The sequence below is a fragment of the Pleurodeles waltl genome, chromosome 6, assembly GCF_031143425.1.
Source record: "Pleurodeles waltl isolate 20211129_DDA chromosome 6, aPleWal1.hap1.20221129, whole genome shotgun sequence".
In the NCBI taxonomy this organism is placed as follows: Eukaryota; Metazoa; Chordata; class Amphibia; order Caudata; family Salamandridae; genus Pleurodeles; species Pleurodeles waltl.
In genome coordinates, this window is record NC_090445.1 from 853,574,832 (window position 1) to 853,595,609 (window position 20,778).

Below are 20,778 nucleotides of genomic sequence, written 5' to 3' on the forward strand. Positions count from 1 at the left end.
GTAAAATGCCAGGCTATGTCTTTTGACAAATTTCTGTTTATTGTTTTAAAAGGGAGGTCGGTGTTTACTTTTCTTTCTCTGACTGTAAATTAGGAGAGGTTTGTAAAGCGAACTATGCCACAATCTTGCTGTGGTACAGAGAGTATAAAAGAAAACTCTGCAGGATTTAATTTTTTCTAGCACATAACATTTAAATATCTGTAAATTAACTCTACAAATATTCCAGACGATGTTAGCAGCTAGGAAGGGACAAATTAATAACTTTTTTTTAAATTCTGAAATTTGGTGGAAACAAAGATTCTAATAGGAACAAAACAAATCAATACACTTGGTGATGTGCAAATTAAATATTAACTGAAACCCGATTTCTACAGATTATTATATGCGCGCTGCATACTTTTACCAGTAAAATTGTATTGCTGTGCAAGTGTGGTGGTCATTTCAGTGAAAAATGTGTCTGTAAATGTCAGTGTGCTACTAAATCTTGGTTTAGTAATACATTTGCAACAGTGTTCTCCAAAAAGTACCAACAGCTACAAACTGCACCCTTATCACTTTCCTGCTGAATGCATTTGACACACTTTTTTGTGTGATGCATAGATTTTTCACAACCCCTATGACTTCGATGGTGTAAGAGTAGAAGAGTTGCACCCCCACCGCCCACTGTGAGCCGCGCGTAGCAAATGTGAAAAGTAAAATAGCAATGGGTTGATTTCACTGCCATTTTATTCTCTACTAATACGCAGCCGGCCCCCGAGCTGAGTGAAACACGGGACGTGTCCTCTGCTGTTGACTGGCAGCATGGAGGACTGGAGTAGTGGCGAGACACTCTAAAGTGCGCATGTCAGTTTGGCCAGCTGTCTTGCGACGGCCAACCTCACATGCGCAGTTTGAAGCTCTCCAATCTGTGCTGCGTTAGACAGCTGGGTGAAGAGCAAGCACAGGCCTCTAGGGACTGAAAGAGCATTCAGCCAGCTTGCTCCATCCAATCTTGGTGGTTCTCTCATGCTGGTTAATAGCATGAGAGCAGTGTGTGGACTGGTTAGGGGAGTTAGCTCTTCAACTAGTGCTCAGATTCATAAACTGCATAAGAACTCCGAGGAGGACACACAGCCAGTGGGTAAGGAGCATTTTATCTTATTTTATTCATTTCAAATTTTAATGTAAAGCATGTCAGTGTATGGGTATAGTGTGTGTTTATGTTGCACGATGCTTGTTGTTTTGGCTTTTGGAGGGGTTGTTTTATTTTTGGCTTTTGGGAAACGGTGGGGCACTTTGCTTCCCCCACCACTTTCAAATGTTACCAGTCTCTCCTGGTTGTAACATTAATGGCAGTACCCTCACTCTGAAAATTGTTTCAGCACCACTGGCACAGGCCAATTGCAAAATGTCATTGGTGCATGTACCCTTGTTGGTTCCCTTATTTGAAGGAAGCAGTGAACTACAATTTAAATAGCATTTTCTCAATATCAGACAGATACTTCTCTGCTTTTACTTCGATATTAAATGTTGGCACAAAAGTGCTGAAAGAGACTATTTTTCACCAATGAAGCATCATTAAATCATATCTCAATGAAACGTGACAACAGATGTTAATATGACCTGCTGAAAAGTGTGTAGGGACACATTCAGAGGTCTTTTCACAAGAATCTAAAAATATACAATGATATAATTAAAAGCAATAAAGTGAGCGTGTTTACGGACATTACAAACAACAATTAGAATAACCACCCAATATGCTCCTTTTATCAGCAACACTTATGATATAAGCCTTGACAAAGCGGTGGGGGTCTTTGTCAAAGAGCTTTTATAGCACTTGCTACTTTAACTGAGACCAATCTGAGATTCATTATGAGCCCAAGGAATTTTATTTTCCATTTCTCTTCAGAAACCTACAGACATTCCCCTTCACATTAAGTACCCCATGTCACCCTTCCTACGTGCCATTAAAGCTACTTGCCAGTCGCACCCCAATACTATACGGATCATTCAAACAGATAAGCTAGGCACATAATAAATTTGGGGTCATAATATTCTGTAGAAAACAATTCTCTATCATCAATCACTAAATAAAAGAAGTATGTTTGCGGGTACTACTGAATCTATCCTTAAACGAAAACGACTAAAAAGCAATTAACATTTCAGAAAATGATTTAAACATGATATTTTCAGTAAGACTCTTTGAAGTTTGAGAAGTCTACATAAAACATACATCTTTGAGGCATATAGTGCTATAAAAACATTTTAAAACATTAATTCATTATTCATTCTGGAAAAAAAAAAATACCTTCAACAGAAACAGCTCCTCCCAAAATCGTGGATTGACTTTTGTTGGGTCTTCTTTCTACAACACAATTTCAGAATCCATTATTATCACGTTCACTGTGCAAACAATTCTACTCATAACGTAAAAGGTGCAACTGATACAAAAGTACCACACACCACAAGATACAGAAAGGAATAAATGGGAACAATTTTACTCTGCAACAAAATGTAGTATAATGTCCAAAAGAAAAATCATATAAAAAAAAAAAATTGAAGTAAATACAGACTCTGAGAAACTATTTCTTGTGTAAGGACCCTATGTGCATGTCTAGGCAGTGGGGGGTTTCGATTCTCAAAGCTGTCAAACACTGATGGTACACCAAGCTGACAGATGATTAAGGTATTTGGTAACAGGTGTAACGTTACAGCAATGGAAAACAATAATTCACTGCAGGCTCCTTAACTCAGATACTAAGAGGAGCTGCATCTGCAACAAAGCCTGGATCTCATGGATCCTAGGTAGCAGAATACAAACCAGAGTGTGCACAACAGATGTGTAGTCATAAAAAATATATACTGGAGGTTAGCATTTTGCAATACAGAGGAAATATCAAATTTTGTTAGGCAACATTCAAATACATCATCAGCATCAAAACGAGCATCTTTGTTGGCTATACATAGGGCTCATAACGAATCTGGCAGTCTACTGGCGCCAATGTGGCGGTCCGAGCGCCACATTATGAGCGCAGCGGTTGCGCCTTGGTCGGACTGCCAGCATCCGCCAGTTTGGCAGTTGTGGTTCTGCCCTGGGGATTACAACCCCCTTCTCCGACAGCGATTTCATGGCAGTAACACCACCATGAAAAGGCTACCAGAGAACGGGTGCAGGGGGCCCCAGACATGGGCAGTGCAGGGCCCCCCCGGCACGCACAGTCGCAATATTCCCTGTCTGCCTTGCAGACAGTAAACCTTGCGATGGGTGCTGGTGCACTCCACGCACTACAACATTGCCACCGGGTCAATTACGAGCCAGAGACGATGCTGTAGCCCGTTTCCCGCTGGGCCAGCGGCCGGAAACTGAGGTTCCGCCTGCTGACCCAGCGGGAAACTTGAAATGGGCCCGGTGGGGAGGCTGCCACACTGACGGCAACCTACCAGTCGGGATTTCGGCAGACGGGCTTTTCCGTCCGCCAAAGTCATAATCAGGCCCATAGTGTTTTCACTTGTAAGTCAGTAGTTAAAAACAGTTATATCAGTTTCAGGTTTTATAGTGCAAGCATAAATGATTAATCCAACTAACACAATGCTATAGATTATGAAAGCCCGAATCAGCACCCAACAAGGAAACCAACCAGCACTCTCTAGTGAGATTTCTAAGGGGTCAGTGAGAAGAAATGTATACATGAAACATAACTACAATATAATTTTTTCGTCACAACCTTACTCAAATGTATCAGAAAAAACATTGTTGGGAGTGAGCCTCTAGAGAGCCCTCAAATGCAGGTGTCTAAACTGCAATGATATAGCTGCAACCACGTTATACAATCTTTTATATCAAAACTAATTCTCTGTAAAAAGGAAAGGAGAAGGGGCTGCAGTTTCTTATCACGGGTATACGGTTCTTAACAAACGGCACTTAGAGACGTACAGGTACTGTTGTTGCATCACCAAACTTCCTATTGCAAACAGTGTCAGAATCTAACAGAGCAACAGCTGTGGGTAGTCCTGCTACTCCCTGCTTTCATGTAAGGCAAGAAGTGAGGAGTAGAAAGTTGGGTGCAAACGCTGTAAAGAGAAAACAAGTGGAGGGCGAGAAGACTAAAGAAGGGAGTGCAAGGTCCTGTCGCTTGTCGGATTCCATCACCTTCCTCCCACCCTGCCCCCAAAAGAACCCCTTTGTGCTTATAGAGCTGCTATTTTATGCAGTGCTAACTGCAGCACGGATCCCCACATCTTGGCAGATAAGCACAGTCAAAGAACATTTTCAGTCTGTGCCTGCTGTCTACTCAAATAAGAAGACTTATTGCTCCAATAAAGCCACCTGAGCATGTAAATAAGTTTTGGTTGCCCAACAGAAAGTACTGCACTGTTAACTGGACATTGTACCTAGCACGGTATATGTTCCATTCTCAGACCTGGAATTAAGACCTGTAAGCCTTTTGGGTGGGTAATGTAGGAGACCTGCCTGTTCTACAATTATCTGCAGTTCAGAAATGGAACCAGATGGTAGGAATCAGAGCATTATGAAACCTAGGAATTTGGCTAAACTGTTTGCTTCAGCCAGCTTACAAAGGAACAGCAAGAGACACCAAAGGCAGCAGTGGGCACTTCTGCAAACACTGAATCTGAATATTCAGCAAACTATCATGACTCAGCAGACAGTGTCCAAGAGACAGAATTGATTGAGCAAGAGGTGATGGAGGGGGGCGAGTAATACAAAAAGTAATAATTCTATCTTGAAGATGTTATCATTACCAATAGCTATTAGAGGAGCCTTTCATGGAAAAATGTATTTTGTATTTGTTTAACATTGTACCTAGTGTTCTTACAAACTGTATAATTAAAATGGATTGTGAACTCATTCATAACGTAATAATGAAAAAAATCTATTATTTTTTTCACAGTCCACAGTTTTCAGTCACATTTTGTTTTTAAACAGTCCATGAAAAATTGTCCATTAATTAACAACATCCATTAAATCGCATGTAATTAATAAACTAGTAAATGTACCTTATTTTAAAAACGAAATCTCACCTTTGTAAGTATAGAAGGCTAACTAGCAAAACAAGGAGGTACAAATGTAAAGTTAAATGATCTTTCAACTGACCAGAACTTCATTTCTGTTATTACTCTTCAACTATCCCTTACTCAGCCCATCATTTACCAGTCATAAAACACAATATTACCTGCCCATGATTCAAAAACAAACTGAAGATTTAGACAACAATTCCTAAATATAGGAGGTTGTGTAGTCTGTAAGACAGACTGTCCTGATAGAAAATGTATGTTAAAAAAAAACGGAAGTTAGAGGGTAGAGTCAATAAAGTTGTGCCTAACATGCATGACTACTTAGAAATCAAGATGTTTTCAAAAGTACTGTTTTAACATTACAATGACTTTCCCTTAACCCAAACACTAACCTTTCTTTCTGGGACCATGTGTTCTCTGTTATTTCATGGGGGATATTGCAGATTCATCCTCTGTGACATTTTCTCCCAACTCCCCTTTCATCACTCTAACCCCTAACCTTTTAACTAAACCTGTATCATTCTCTAATTCTAACAGTAATCCTTACTACAACCCTAAATTTAAATTGCCCCTAAGACCACTCATTACACTAACCTTAACCCAGTATATAAAGTTAAGATAAACCAAACCCAATCACTCATCCCTGTAACCCAATCCTAAACTTAGCCCTTACATCTATGCTGAGCATATTTGTGTTTTAGTATAGTTAAAAAATCGTATTCCCACCATAACCCTAATCTCGATATGCGAGGCAAGCCTGACTCTGAACTTCTCCCTAACCACATCCCTTACTCCATTCCAGGAATTTGCAATTAATTAGTATACTCTTTTCTACTTTTTGATGTTTCAATAATAACACTTGGGTCTTCTCATCTCACTGCTCAGGAAGAGCACTACCCCATGGTGACTGGAGATCTAATCCCTACTCGGACCACACAGGCAATACTGGGGAAAGCATACTGGATACTTTTAGCTCCCTCCCTCATCTATCCCATCAAAAAATACCTAGCTTCTTCAGGCTGGATGAACACTGCTTTCATGCCATGAAAGCACACTTTTAGCTTTATTGATTATCCAAACAAAGCCATCAACACCTCATATCGTTCCAAGGTGTCACGGCTCAAGCCAAGGAGGAGGCAGCAACTGTCCTTCAGCAGCACTTTTTTTTTTCCCGAACTTAAACCTTCAGTATTCTATCTTGACACTTTAGCAAGACCAGGCCAACTATCACTGTTTCTATACTGCTAGCATCCCCTTTCTTTAAGGGGAATGTAAATGCCTTAGCATTACTAGATGGTCCTCCCCATCCCAGAGCTACAAAAATCTATTGTCGCATGGGCTCTCATTATCCTAAATGAGACTACTGGATTTCTAGGCAGCAGGATCGATAACGGTGTGGGGGACTGAGTCTGACCCACGTGTAAGGAACTCCGTCACCCTAAATCCGGTTTTTGCTCCGGCTAACTAGCAGTGCCTCATTTCTCCCACGGGGAAGAGATGATTGGGCAGCCGAGCGCATGACATCTTTGGAACTATCAGCATGTTTATTATCAATACCTCAAGAAGTTCACAGAAAACCCGGAGCTGGATGATCTATTGCAGGCTATCAGGCATCTTGATCTGCATATCCAGCTTAAACAATGCCTCCAAAGGGACAAATTAAAAATTTTTTATTACCTTCAGTGTTACCCTGGTTTATTTTTCCTCCGAGTCTGCAGTGTCCACAAATGAGTTTTAATGGTTCCTGAACCCTGCTTCATTTTGAATATCTTATTTACCACCCACCCATCTTCCCAATTCTGGAGTGTAAGTCTGACTCCATATTCTAAGTTTCACAGTAAAAAAAAGAAGAAAAAAAAAAAAAAAAAAAAAAAAAAAACACTGTGCGGAATGCGGATGGACTTCAAAAGTATTTGTTTTCCTGTTGATGACACCAGCCTCTTCTGAGGCATTTTACTTCTCCTTGCCCCTTTCTTGAGTGTGCAGGAATGTGATTTGAAGCTCTTTTCGGGTATTTTGCAAGAAGCCATCAATTAGAACAAGATTAGTACAAACATCACATTCGCCTAGAGGTCAGGGAAAGGCCTCATCAGCGAGTAGCTACACACATCTACCTCTGCTCTGATTAAGCCTTCCACTTGTGTCCGTGACCAACGAGGGAGCAGTAGGGGGTCGGATTCAAGAGGCAGGTAGGTAGAGGCTCACAGCTGGAATAATCCGGTAACCACCTCCGTCCACAGTCCCTGTCAGATTACGCCACCATACAGGTTTTCCCAGTGCCCAAATGGCCTGGTTATGCTGCAGATCACTTGATTGCTCAAGTTGCAGATGCCTCTGAGCAACACATAGCCCACCCGGCGCCCACAGGCCATGCAGCTTGGTGCAGAAAAAAAAAAAAAATCACCAAGAGGTCAGCTCTGGAAACCTCACCAAGGGACCAACTCCTGCTTTCTATGCCTTGGATGCAGGCCCCACAGACACAGAGCACCACAGCACCACATAAGCAGGAAGGTAGGGCAAACTTTCTGCAAGAGTTCCTAGATCCCACAGCTGTATGGGGGCTTGAGGTGGCCCTGTCTTCTGTTATCATTTTAATTCAAATGTTTTAGTGCAAATTTAGAAACCTTTGACAGGAATCTTGAATTCTCACCATTTGCGAATTTCATAAGAAATGTTTTGCACATTTGAGAAAAGACCACAACAGCTGTCTTCCTTAAATCAGAACCTTGAAATTTTTTCAGGGCGTTATTGACATTTCTAAGTATCTCTAACAATATGATATCATAAGCCTCTAACAAATAATTTACCAGAAACATAACAAGATTTTATACAACTAAAATGCAATGTTAAGCACAGATGAATTTACGTCAGCACTCACGTATAAATATCTAGCACTGTGTCCCAGAGTTCATAAACTTAAGTATACATAGAAGGTAGCATATAGGATTGTTTATTCTTCAGGCTACACATTATAACTTGGCTTGCACTTTTTCTGGTCTAAATAACTGAACCTTTTTGTACGATTGCCCTTAGCCAAGATCCAGGTAACCAAAGAACTTTTTTTTTTTTTTTTTTGGTTTTTTAAAATATTTTGTTATTGGCAGATCAACACACAAATTGAATACTTTCTGAAATAAATGTGCCACATTTAAGGATTTAATATACAATAGTTTCTAAAAAAAATGTTCCACAAAAGTCTAGGCATCACAGTTATTTTGGATATGTAAAACTGTGGACAACTTTTAACTTTCTTTTAATTAGAAAATGACTACAGTTAATTAGCTCTACCCTGTGTGACATGACAGTTTAGTTTTCACCAGGTTAATACTTAATGGTTAACGTTAATACATGCAAATTCCTGGGCAAACTAGCTGTTGCAGAGACTGTCTGTTTTACAGAAGGGGCATGTTGTCAACTTACATACACACAAGGTTAGGGAAATATTCAATTTGTTTAGGATACACTATCAAACTTCTGGGAGAAATGTCACAAGATATAGGAAGTACACATGAGATCGAAATGGTGCAAAAAATACTTTTAATGAAACATTTTACTGGAGAGTTAGATATAATACATAGTAACGTACATGCAACAATAAAATAACCTTCCTGGTGTTGTGTTGTGCAATTAATATGACCATATTTAAAAATATATGTAACAAGTAGTAAAGTAACAGTCATTGAGACTTACTTTTCAAACACATGACGAGAAGACTGTATTCACACTTTACGTTTTGCATTGCCTTTTCTCGACACAGTGAGGTCAATGGACACAGGTTATCACTGCAGATCGAAAAACAATGTCTTCAAACCTAAAAAGGCAACCTCTGCATCTTTAAATCACCTGGTCAGCTGTCATGCATCAATATTTCAGTGACCAGTCCCCTGACTTTATCCCAGATGAATCTGATCTTGGGATAATGCCAAACGGTGTATGTAAGGAAATGCCTTCCTTGGCATGGTTACCCCCTAACTTTTTGTCTTTTGTTGATGCCAGTTATGATTGAAAGTGTGCTGGGACCCTGCTAACCAGGCCCCAGCACCAGAGTTCTTTCCCTAAACTCTACCTTTATTCCCACAATTGGCACAGCCCGGGCACACAGCTAAGTCCCTTGTAAATGGCACCCCTGGTACCAAGGGCCCTGTGGCCAGGGAAGGTCTCTAAGGGCTGCAGCAGGTATTATGCCACCCTGGGGACCCCTCACTGAGTACCTGCACACTGTCTCACAGCTTGTGTGTGCTGGTGGGGAGAAAAAGACTAAGTCGACATGGCACCCCCCTCAGGGTGCCATGCCCACAACCCACTGCCTGTGGCATAGGTAAGTCACCCCTCTAGCACGCCTCACAGCCCTAAGGCAGGGTGCACTGTACCACAGGTGAGGGAATAGTTGCATGAGCACTATGCCCCTACAGTGTTTAAGCCAAACCTTAGACATTGTAAGAGCAGGGTAGCCATAAAGTGTATATTGTCTGGGAGTCTGTCAATTACGAACTCCACAGTTCCATAATGGCTACACTGAAATCTGGGAAGTTTGGTATCAAACTTCTCAGTACAATAAATGCACACTGATGCCAGTGTGGAATTTATTGTAAAATGCACAGAGAGGGCATCTTAGAGATGCCCCCTGAATACCAGTCCGACTCCTTGTACGAGGCTGACCAGTTTCTGCCAGCCTGCCTCAACAAGACGAGTTTCTGGCCAAATGGGGTGAGTGCCTTTGTCACTCTGTGGCCAGGAACAAAGCCTGCACTGGGTGGAGGTGCTTCTTACCTCCCCCTGCAGGAACTGTAACACCTGGAGGTGAGCCTCAAAGGCTCCTGCTTGTTGTTACAGCAACCCAGGACATCCCAGCTAGTAGAGATGCCCGCCCCTCCGGACACAGCCCCCACTTTTGGCGGCAAGTCCGGAGGAAATAATGAGAAAAGCAAGGAGTCATCACCTACCAGTCAGGACAGCCCCTAAGGTGCCCTGAGGTGACCCCTGCCTTTAGAAATCCTCCATCTTGAGTTTGGAGGATTCCCCTAATAGGAATAGGGATGTGCCCCCTCCCCTCAGGAAGGAGGCACAAAGAGGGTGTAGTCACCCTCCAGGACAGTAGCCATTGGCTACTGCCCCCCAGACCTAAACACACCCCTAAATTTAGTATTTAGGGGCAACCCTAAACCCAGGAAATCAGATTCCTGCAACCTGAAGAAAGAAGAAGGACTGCTGACATGAAAGCCCCGCAGAGATGACGGAGACACCAACTGACTTGGCCCCAGCCCACCCGGCCTGTCTCCAGACTCAAAGAACCTGCACAGCGACGCATCCAGCGGGACCAGCGACCTCTGAGGACTCGGAGAACTGCCCTGCATCCAAAAGACCAAGAACCTCCCAAGAACAGCGGCACTGTTCAGAAACTGCAACAAACTTGCAACGTTAACAATTTTAAAGAGACTCTCACTTCCCGCCCGAAGCGTGCGTATTCACACTCTGCACCCGACGCCCCCGGCTCGAGTTCAGGACAACCAACACCGCAGATGGGACTCCCAGGCGACTCCAATGACGTGAACACCCTGAGTCGATCACCCTGCACCCCCACAGCGACGCCTGCAGAGAGGATCCAGAGGCTCCCCTGACCGCAACTGCCTGGTAACAAAGGAACCAGACGCCTGGACTAAGCACTGCACCCGCAGCCCCCAGGACCGAGAGGAACCACCTACCAGTGAAGGAGTGACCAGCAGGCGGCCCTCATCCTAGCCCAGTCGATGGCTGGCCCGAGAAGCCCCCTGTGCCCTGCCTGCATCGCGTAAGTGACCTCCGGATCCCTCCATTGCTTTCTACAGCAAACCTGACACCTACTTTGCCTACTGCAACCGGCCGCCGATGTGCCACTGAGGGTGTGGTTTGTGGGCCTGTGTGTCCCCCCGTTCTCTACAAAATCTCCCTGGTCTGCTCCCCGAGGACGCAGGTATAAGCAGACTAGGACCGGAGCACCCCTGTTCTTCATTGGCGCCTATGTGTTTTGGGCCCTCCTTTGACCTCTGCACCTGACCGGCCCTGTGTTGCTGGTGCTGTGGCTTTGGGGTTGCCTTGAATCCCTAACGGTGGGCTGCCTATGCACAGGAGACTAACTGTGTAAGTGCTTTTTGTACCTGAGAAACCTAACCAAACTTATCTTCCCCAGGAACTGTTTATTTTTGACTGTGTCCACTTTTAAAATAGCTTATTTCCATTTTAACAAAAACTGTGTGTAATACTGTTTTAAATCAAAGTTTTATACTTAACGGTGTGAGGTACCTTGCATTTTATGTACTTACCTCAAATCTTGAATCTTGTGGTTCTAAAATAAATTAAGAAAATATGTTTTTCTATATAAAACCTACTGGCCTAGAGTTAAGTCTTTTTGGTGTGTGTTCCTCATTTATTGCCTGTGTGTGTACAACAAATGCTTAACACTACCCCCTGATAAGCCTACTGATCGACCACACTACCACAAAATAGAGCATTAGTATTATCTAATTTTGCCACTATCAACCTCTAAGGGGAACCCTTGGACTCTGTGCACACTATCTCTCACTTTGAGACAGTATATACAGAGCCAACTTCCTACAGTGTATCTGCATGAATGTATCGTTTCACCACAATCTCTTAAACTCCAGTATCCCTCAATCCTATAATCTACTATCTGGTCTAGCGAAGTAAGCTGTGTAGTACCTTCATCCGCATCAATCACAAGCTGGTCTTGATTGTTACCTTATCGCAGTGGACCCATTGCAGATCAGAACAATAGTACCTATTGTCTCTAGCATCTTGGGCTGTTACAGTGTCATTTCCCTCACATTCCTCAAGTAATGCCTCTTTTTGCCAGACATCCTTCAACAGACCATCCATCTTCTTGTGTTATTAAGGCTTACCCGATCTATTTTGCATTTGGCTATGAAAGTCTAGGGTCGTACTCACCAGTCTACCATAGATCATGGAGACAACCCTTCTGAGAACATATTTTGTCACAACTAAAACGTCTATGAGTCAGAAACCTGGCAGTAGCACTGAACATCCATGTGTACCTATGGAATTGCAACTATTTCAAGAATTCTTCTCAAGTAGTTTGACCAATTTGAAATATATGGTTCAAGAGACTGCAACTATGGCCTAGTGAAGGTATGGCTCCTCAAAGCTCATGCATGTCACAATGCTTAAGGGGCATAAAATAAGGATTACCTTTCTACGGCTTTCTTCTACAGCAATCCTCACCTCCATTAAATGATGGGGAAAGCTTTGACCAAAAACTCTATTAGGGAGTCCTCAGACCACTGAAAATTTGGCAAGTTGTTAAAAGATTAATTTTAAAAAACACATTCCACAGAACACACTGAATATCAAATAACAGTTTGCCTCCAGAAAAACAACAATTAAAATGGCAAGCCAGCATACAGAGTTAATTAGAAACCATATCAAGATATCAACAATTCAATCTTACGCACTGCACTATTAACTCATTGGCAATCATAAATTCCATTACGTTAAACATTTCCTTTAAAAAATACATATTAAATAGGAGAAACTAAAGGCTTCATTTAGAGCTGATGGGCGACCAAAATAAATAAATAAATAATGAATCGACATCACCCATCTCTCAGTTTTCCACTCTCGGCCAGAGATGGGGGAACACTAATGGAACGTTAAAAACAGCATCTCTTCCATCCATTTGCCAGCATAAATGGCATCGGGGGACTGCCCTTTATTTATTTTATTTTTAAAAACATTTCTTCATTGAGGTATTTTCATTTTTATAACATCATATATAAGTGACATACTAAAATTATAAACCTTTAAAGGAATAGCTGTAATAAGGAATAACTGGAGGCAAAACAATTAGTCCACAATAAACCAAAGTAGTGCAGGATGACAACGATCAATCAAAATACACATGGTATAAAAAACAGTTTTACAAACAAAAAGACTCAAACCGAACAGCCTTATAAACAAAGGAGTCAAACCGTAATAGAATGTTGAACATCGAACAATTAAAGAAAGCAACGTTCCAGGAGGGATGAGGGTAATCTCACAGAAAGAGAAAGAAAAATAAAGAACAAATAAGTGAAGAAGCAAACAGGAAACAAGCGACTGAGGAGGAGAAAAAAAAGGGAAAAAGATCCCAACTCTTCCTAGAAATCAAGGAAGACTCTAGGGTGAAGAATGGGAGGTTGCCATCAAGACAAAAGAGGACTATACATCATCGAACTGGAGGAGTATATCATGAAGACAGTAAATTATTTGTTCATGTGAGGTTGCCACCGGCAAATCTTGCATTCAGTCAGCATGTGAGGGTGATGTCACCTGTTTCCACTGGAGGAGGACAGCCATGGTAGCAATCCACTTCTTCAGATGATTGTTTAGATAAGCCTCTTTTTAAGTGTCATGATAAAAGATCAGTTCAATAATAAAGAGACATGTCCGGAAAGCGGAGGCTCTCACCTTGATATTGGCTTGAAGCTTATTCATTTTAAGTCTGGGTTTCTGGCCATTTCATACGTATTGTTTGATGAGAGCATCAGCTCTTCAAATCATGTGTGTCGGGATATAGATTGGAGTCATTCTAAACAGGTAACGGAAATGGAGTTGAGTCACCATTTTCACAGTTTGGATGCAACCCCACACTGAAAGATTTAAGGCAAACCATGCCCCGAAGTCAATAGCCGTTTTCTTGAGTAGGGCTTCTATGTTCTACTGTGTCACCTGCAACAGATTATTGCCAAAACTCCCAAATATCTGATTGTTGTGGTGGACCATTTGCAAGGCAGCCAGTCAAGACTGTTGCAGGGGTTGCACGTTTGAGAGGTAAAGCCTCAGTTTTGTCCTAGTTGAGAACTGACCAAAAGCATTAAGAATATCGAGGAGACCGGGAATATCAGGTTTCCAATTGTCAAGTAGAAGCAAGAACTCATCTGTATAGAGGAGGATTTTTGCTTCCCCCTCTGCTGTATAAATACCTGGGATTTCATTGGGGGCAGACTTGACAAGTACCCCATGCAATTGAGAATGAATTGAACTGGAATCGATTACAGGTGACAGTCGTCATTGGAGACCGGTAAAAAAAGATCCACCTTTTAGATAAAACAATTTCCAAAACCTGCTCTCTGCAGGACCCAGAACAAATAAGGCCATTCTCTGCATTCAAGTAGACCAGAGTTTAATTAGCCTGCCAAATGACATGTTAAAATAGTCTTGCATGGTTGGATGACGAGCATCTTGGCATGAGGCACACCTGGGAAGTGTGGATCAGTCTTCTTTAAATACTTTATCCGGCTTAGATCAGCCATAAAAGTTATTTCACAACAATTAATGACCAAGCTGTAAAACCATTAAAACTGTACAATATAAAACATGATGCTATTATGGATAAAAACATTGTAATTTAAAAAATAACTTTATTGTCCAGGCCCTGCAAATAAGCAAAAGCATCACAGTGAGACCTAAAACCAGCACCCCGTAAGTGTGGGCGCAAAAATTGCTTTAGCATATCCAAATAAAATGTGCAAAATAGGGTGAGATGAAGTGTCGATTGATCTGCGGGGCTTCACAATGACAGGAGGGGAGAGATGAAAACATTGTCCCACTGCTGGGAAATGCCAGTGAAACGTGCACTGCACCGAGTAAAAATCTTGTCAGCAGGAATGTATACCTCTCATTCTCTTTAATCTGTAAATAAGGTGCCATACATACAGGCATTGTCGTTATCGCCTCGTGGCCAGAGTGCACAAGTTCCTTATTCATGACCTCTAAAAAGAGTTCCTCCACTGAGCTTGTAGGGATATATGCTAGACTGTCCGGATAAGAAGAGAATGCTGGAGAACCCGGCTTCTCAAACCTCTTACGGACAAAGTCCACCTATGGAATCTCTAGAGCATTATCCATCTTCAAACAGTCCCTCCCAATAAGTCTACTCAGGTGGGCCTCAGGATTTTTCAGATAGGTGTCCATAGTAGGAGGGGTTGTAGTTTAACAATATCCTCTAAAAAAGACAGCCCCACCTCCTTATGACAGAATGATATTGATGTACGCTGCAGGACTGCCAACAATCTTCGTATAAACTTGTTCTGAGCCTGTCTGCAGTGAAGTACAATTAGTATATCCCTAAATCCCTGCTCTGAACAGAGCAACAGAGGTACACTTAATCTCATCTATAGTCTTGCTGGTATATGGTCCAACCTTTTCTCAGGCCTAAAAACAGCATCTATGGACCTTTGAAACTGTAGAACCCTTACATTCAATAGAAACCTCCAATTAAAATCAGTCTCAAACAAAGTACATAAATTAGTAAAATGAGGGGTTCATTTCTCCCACCACAAAGTAAAAACGTCCTTGATCTTAGCCTGGCTAGATCCGCATTTCATTCTAAAAGACTTGGAACGATTAACTGCAAGGCCAAAAGCTATCCAGAAAAGAACTGAAGACATTCAACAACAACAAAAATGGAGCCCACTGGCTGTTCGGGCTATAAGGACAGTGTCATCTGCATAAAGTAGGACTGGTAATTCCCTAGCGCCAAACTTGGGAATGTCTGTCCCCCATCCCAGTCAAGTGATACTCAAGACCATTTATATGAAGTAAAAAGAAAATGGTGCCAGGATGCATCCCTGTCTTACCCCAGAGATTGTTCAAAAATCTTCAGTTAAATTTCCCTGCCTTGTGTAGCGAACTCTGGCTGTTGTGTGTGCATGCAATCTTTGGAGCAGAGTAACAATAGCACTGTCTATGCCCACCTGTGACATAATCCCCCATAACCTGGAGCAATCTACCGAATCAAATGCACAAGACAAGTCCATAAATGCCAGATGCGCACTACCTTTTTTTTCCTTAGTATATTTCTGGACCATTTATGACAGATTTAGGCACTGTTCTACTTTACCCAGCCCTGGGCGAAATCCAAACTGAAGGTCTGAGAGCCCATGATTCTCTGCCGCCCAACTTTCCAATTTTAGCAGTGTGACCATACCAAGGATCTTCACTGTACTATCCAAAAGTGAGATTAGCCGGTAGCATTGTGGTTGCCCTTTATCCCCGTTTTTGAATAATAGGCACAGTTGTAGCCTCCCCCCACGTTCGGACCAAAGGGCCATTAATGGCACTTCTCAACACATTAGTAACTAAAGGTCCCCATAGCTGCAGATTATACTTAAAAACATCCATAGGCATTTGATATGGGCCAGGAGCCCTATCGGGAGACTATCTCTCTATAGCATGAATAACATCAAATACATTAATCCAGCTGCACAAAACTTTATAGGATGAGTCACACATTACAACCGCCGCCTTATCAGGAGAGGGATCAGTCAGGGAATATACTTAAGGCAGGTGGCCAACATCTTTGAATCTGTGTCAAGAAGAGAGATGGGATGGTAACTGCCAGATTCAAAAGGGTCTTCCTTCGGCTTGGGAAGAAGTACAATCTTCGCTTTGTTAAATTCTGGGCGTATGGAGTCTGAATTACTCATTACCTTGTACACCTTAGTTAACAATGGGATTACTACCTGATAATTTATTCTATAATAATCTATGAGAAATCCTTCCTCACCAGGAGTTTTGCCTGTGGACATATCCTTGATAGCATTCCAGACCTCGTTCTCAGTAATATCAGTCTCCAAATCAGCGTCCAATTCAGCCGTAGGACGAGGAAGGGCAAGGCGGTCAAAGAAAGTTGCTTCCAAGCTTTTTCGTCACTGATGAGTAGATTCTCTCAAACGTTGCCCTCTCATATCGGCTTTGATGGCTGCTCACAGAATTCGGTTGAAGGCTACTGACCCCTTGTTCAGTGACATGAAGGTACTGAGATGGAGTTGCAGTGTTCGCTTAGCTTCTGGCTTTTGGAATTTCCAAGTCAGTAGTCACCAACACCCTGGATGGGGTTTACAGAGACCCATTATCCAATCCAACTGAATGAGAGAGTGCTCAGAGAGTCCACTGCCCAAAAATTCACATGAATGAAGTTCAGGAGAAAGTGATCCTGTCAGGATGACAAAACAAAATTGTGGAGTCAGTACCATGAGGGTGGGAATAAAAGGTGGAATTGTGATCCCTGGGATGTATAAGGCATCAAGGGGTCACCAAAGCATGGTATGTTAGGAGATCACAGAGTACCATACCTTCCTTATTCCTTCACATTTCTCAGGTGCAAGTCCTGTCAAGGATAGGATTGTGTGTCAAGTTCCTGACACCTCCCATAAAAAAGGGGGCAGAGACACTACCTATAATAAAGTGGGAGGCCTGGATTTTGAAATTTGCAAAGTCAAAACCTCAGGTCTCATTCTTCTAGACATTGTGAACGAGGATCATCAATCTTTTAAATATTAGAATAACAGTGCTGCTTTTTTTGGCGGGGAGCTGACAGCAAATATCACTTTCCACACACAGTTCAAACACAGTCATGCTGTAGTTTGGAGGATTTGAGGAGAAATAGATGAGTTTCCTGTAGAAGAGCCACATTTTAATGTAGTGGTTGAGTCCGCTCACATTCAATGAGAGTAGCCTTACATTTGTTGTGGACATGACTGATGGTTGGCTCAATTAAAATCAAATCTCTGTCCGAATAAACTGATACTTTTACAAAGCCGCTTTAAAGTGTTCCCGATGACGACAGCATCCAGCAACCAGGTAGAACAGATTCTACAATCAAAGGGCTTCAAGCCCAATCCAATATAGCTGCCAAAGAGTCTTGGATCCAGAGGAATAGGGTAGTATATACTCTGGCAGGATTTCCTTTTCCTAGGCAGGTAAGTAGATGTACATGTATCATGGAAGGATTTTCTGGGAACAGTTCCCAAGTCAAGAGAGGCCCTCTGAATGTAACACAAAGTCAGGTGGCATGCCGGGATCCACGAGGGAGTCCTCTGCAGCACCAGCCCCTGACCATAGTGAGGGTGAAGGTACCATCCGTGGCCTCCGGAAATGGAGGAGTTGAGGCTGTAGCATCATTTGAACGTACAGTGAGGCATTTGAAAGTCAGAGCAGGAACACAGCTCTGATACGGGCTGATTACCAACTACTGTGAATGCCTCCAGGAAGTGGATAGTCCAGGCTGCTGGTTCAGGCGGTCACATGACAAGGCCCAGGGTAGGAAGAGCAGAGCAATGTGGTTCAATTCCAAGTAGGGGTCAGGTATGTCTTGTAAGCGGACATCTTAGCAGGAATAAGTGTTGTCACAAGCAGCACCAGCAACTATCTGTACTCCTTCCACAGATTCACAGGAATACAGGTCCGCTGCGAAGACGGTCACTCAAGAGAGGATTGCAGAGATCCCCAGCAACTCACTGCCTGCTGTGGCATCCATCCAGGTCAGTAAGGGAATCACACCTTCAGCTCCCAGCTCATAACCATGAGCCCAGGTGAAGAGCAGCTCAAAAACTGCAAGAAAGGGCCAGATCCAGAGGAGCAGTTTCACCGAGCAGCCATCTTTCTCTTGCAGCCTCTCCCCCACCCCACCACCACGCTGTTGGAACTACCATGTACAGCATGTGGCCTAGCAGTTCGGCAGGACTGCTCACTCTTGAGCAGAGTCAAGACTGATTTGCAGGTCGCTGGATCCAAGCTGAGGTGGCATGGTAGGCAAATTAATGGTGGACTGGAATGAGTAATTACCAAAGGCTGATATTAGCTCAAGTGTTCCACACATGATTTTTAGATCGCAGTCTATCAGACAGAGCAGCTGTTTGGTTTGCTAAAGACATCTTGGAGACATTCAGAAAGTTGACTTAGCAATGCATTCTGCACATTGCAAGCCATTGGCTTTGTGATTTATAAATCACATTTTCTTGCTTTCTATTTGCTGGTTTTCATTTGTTGTAGGCTGTCCGGCCTGAGTTCGGTCTTTCCCTTGCCAAACCTTATTTTCAGTATCCTTCCGACTGCTCCCTTCCTGTAAACAGGCCTGTAAAATCTTTTGCGGTCTTCTGAGGGCACTTGTTTACTTTTCTTGCTCTAAATTCAAAGTGAGAGGATTTATGCGACAATCTTTCTGAATGCTGGGGGTAGGAAAGATTTTTTTCTAGCACACAACAACATTTAAATTAACTAAGTATTTCAGAATATATCAGTATTAGGAACACAATGGAGCACATTTTTTTAATTTTATTTCTTAAGTATGTTGGTAACAAGTACTCTGATATGATCAAAGTTAATCATTACCCTGGGTGATGCAATTTCCACATATTTTCGCCTGTGCACTGTATAGATTTATTAGTAAAACTGTATGTCAGTGCAAATGTAATGGTAATTTCAACTGCAAATGTGTTGTCTGTAATGGCAGTGTGCTACCACACCAGGAATACTCCACTCTACGCCACTCCACGCTACTCTACATCACTCCACACTACTGCACTCTGCCCTGTACCACTTCACTTTACACCACTTCAAACCACAGCACTCTACACCACTTCACGCCACTTCATGCTATGCCTCTCTACTCTACCCTGTACCACTCTGTTCTATGCCAATACATTCTTCGCCACTCTACACCACTGCACTTTAACAACTGCACTTTACACCACAGCAGTCTACACCACAGCAGTCTAGGCCACACCAATCTACTCTGCACAACTCCACTCTACGACAATCTGAAACACTGCATTCTATGCCTCTGCACTCTACGCTGATGCACTTTACTCTAACATTCAAACTCTATGCCCCTGCACTCCATGCCAATACACTGTACGCCACTCTAAACTGCTTTACACCACTGCAATCTATGTCACTGCACTCTACACCATTATACTCTATGCCACTCTATGCGACTGCATTCTACCCTACAACACTCCACTCTACACCACTGCACTCTACTCCACTCTATGTCACTACACTCCACTCTGCATCACTGTACTCTATGCCACTGCTCTCTACAGCACTCTACTTCAGTAGACTGACACACTACTTGCAGCACTGCATTCTCGGCCACTGAACTCTACACCTCTCTACTAAGCACTACTTCACTCTACACCACTGCACTGTACGGTACTATACTCTCCTCTGTACACTCTAGAACTCTATGCCACTCAACACTACTATTCAGTCTACGCCACTGTACTCTATTATACGCCACTGCCCTTTGTATCACTCAACTCTACGCAAATCTAATCTATGCCACTCCACCCTGCGCCACCCCACTCTAATCTATAACGCTGAATTAAATACCATTGCACTCTGTACCCACTATAATCTGCAACACTCCAAGGCTAAACCAATGCACTCTATACGAGGGCCCTCTACTCTACGCCACTCCAGTGTACGCCACTCTATATGACTCCACACTATGCCACTCCAATACACAACACTCTCTGCCACGCCACTCTATACCACTCTACTCCACTCTTCAACATTTCTCTCTATGGCACTCCATGCCACTCTCCCCTACGCCACTAACTTTTAGCAATGCTGAACAGCAGTAGCACTGGTTTACAACATGGCTAAAACACTTTGGCAAAGCCAATAGCTCTGGCATAGGCTAGACCTACTGCCTTTGCCAATGCTTGTTTTGTATACTTCTTCGTGATGGGTATGCCCACACCAGAGATGCATCCCATGCTCACTGTGCCACTGAAACCATTTACCACTCAACGTAAGCATCCCACTCCAGGGGAAAACTGGTCTTGGATTACTTCTGTTCTGATTCAAGAAGAACCTAATCTGGCAGTTGGCCTGGAATATTCCTGCTGGAACAGGGCCAAGATTAATTTACATATGGCTGGATACAAAATGCGGTGGCATGGTGTGCAAAATAACAAGAGACTG

General features: G+C 42.7%; 1 protein-coding gene across 3 annotated transcripts in view; it reads right to left on the minus strand.

The window, feature by feature from the left end:
- ARMH3 (armadillo like helical domain containing 3) overlaps positions 1–20,778 on the minus strand; it is a 748,421-nt gene that overhangs the window by 681,931 nt on the left and 45,712 nt on the right. For all 3 annotated transcript variants that reach the window (XM_069239576.1, XM_069239578.1, XM_069239579.1), the window contains exon 3: positions 2,288–2,344. In XM_069239576.1, coding sequence (XP_069095677.1) covers positions 2,288–2,344 — 57 coding nt within the window. The remainder of the gene's footprint in view (positions 1–2,287; positions 2,345–20,778) is intronic.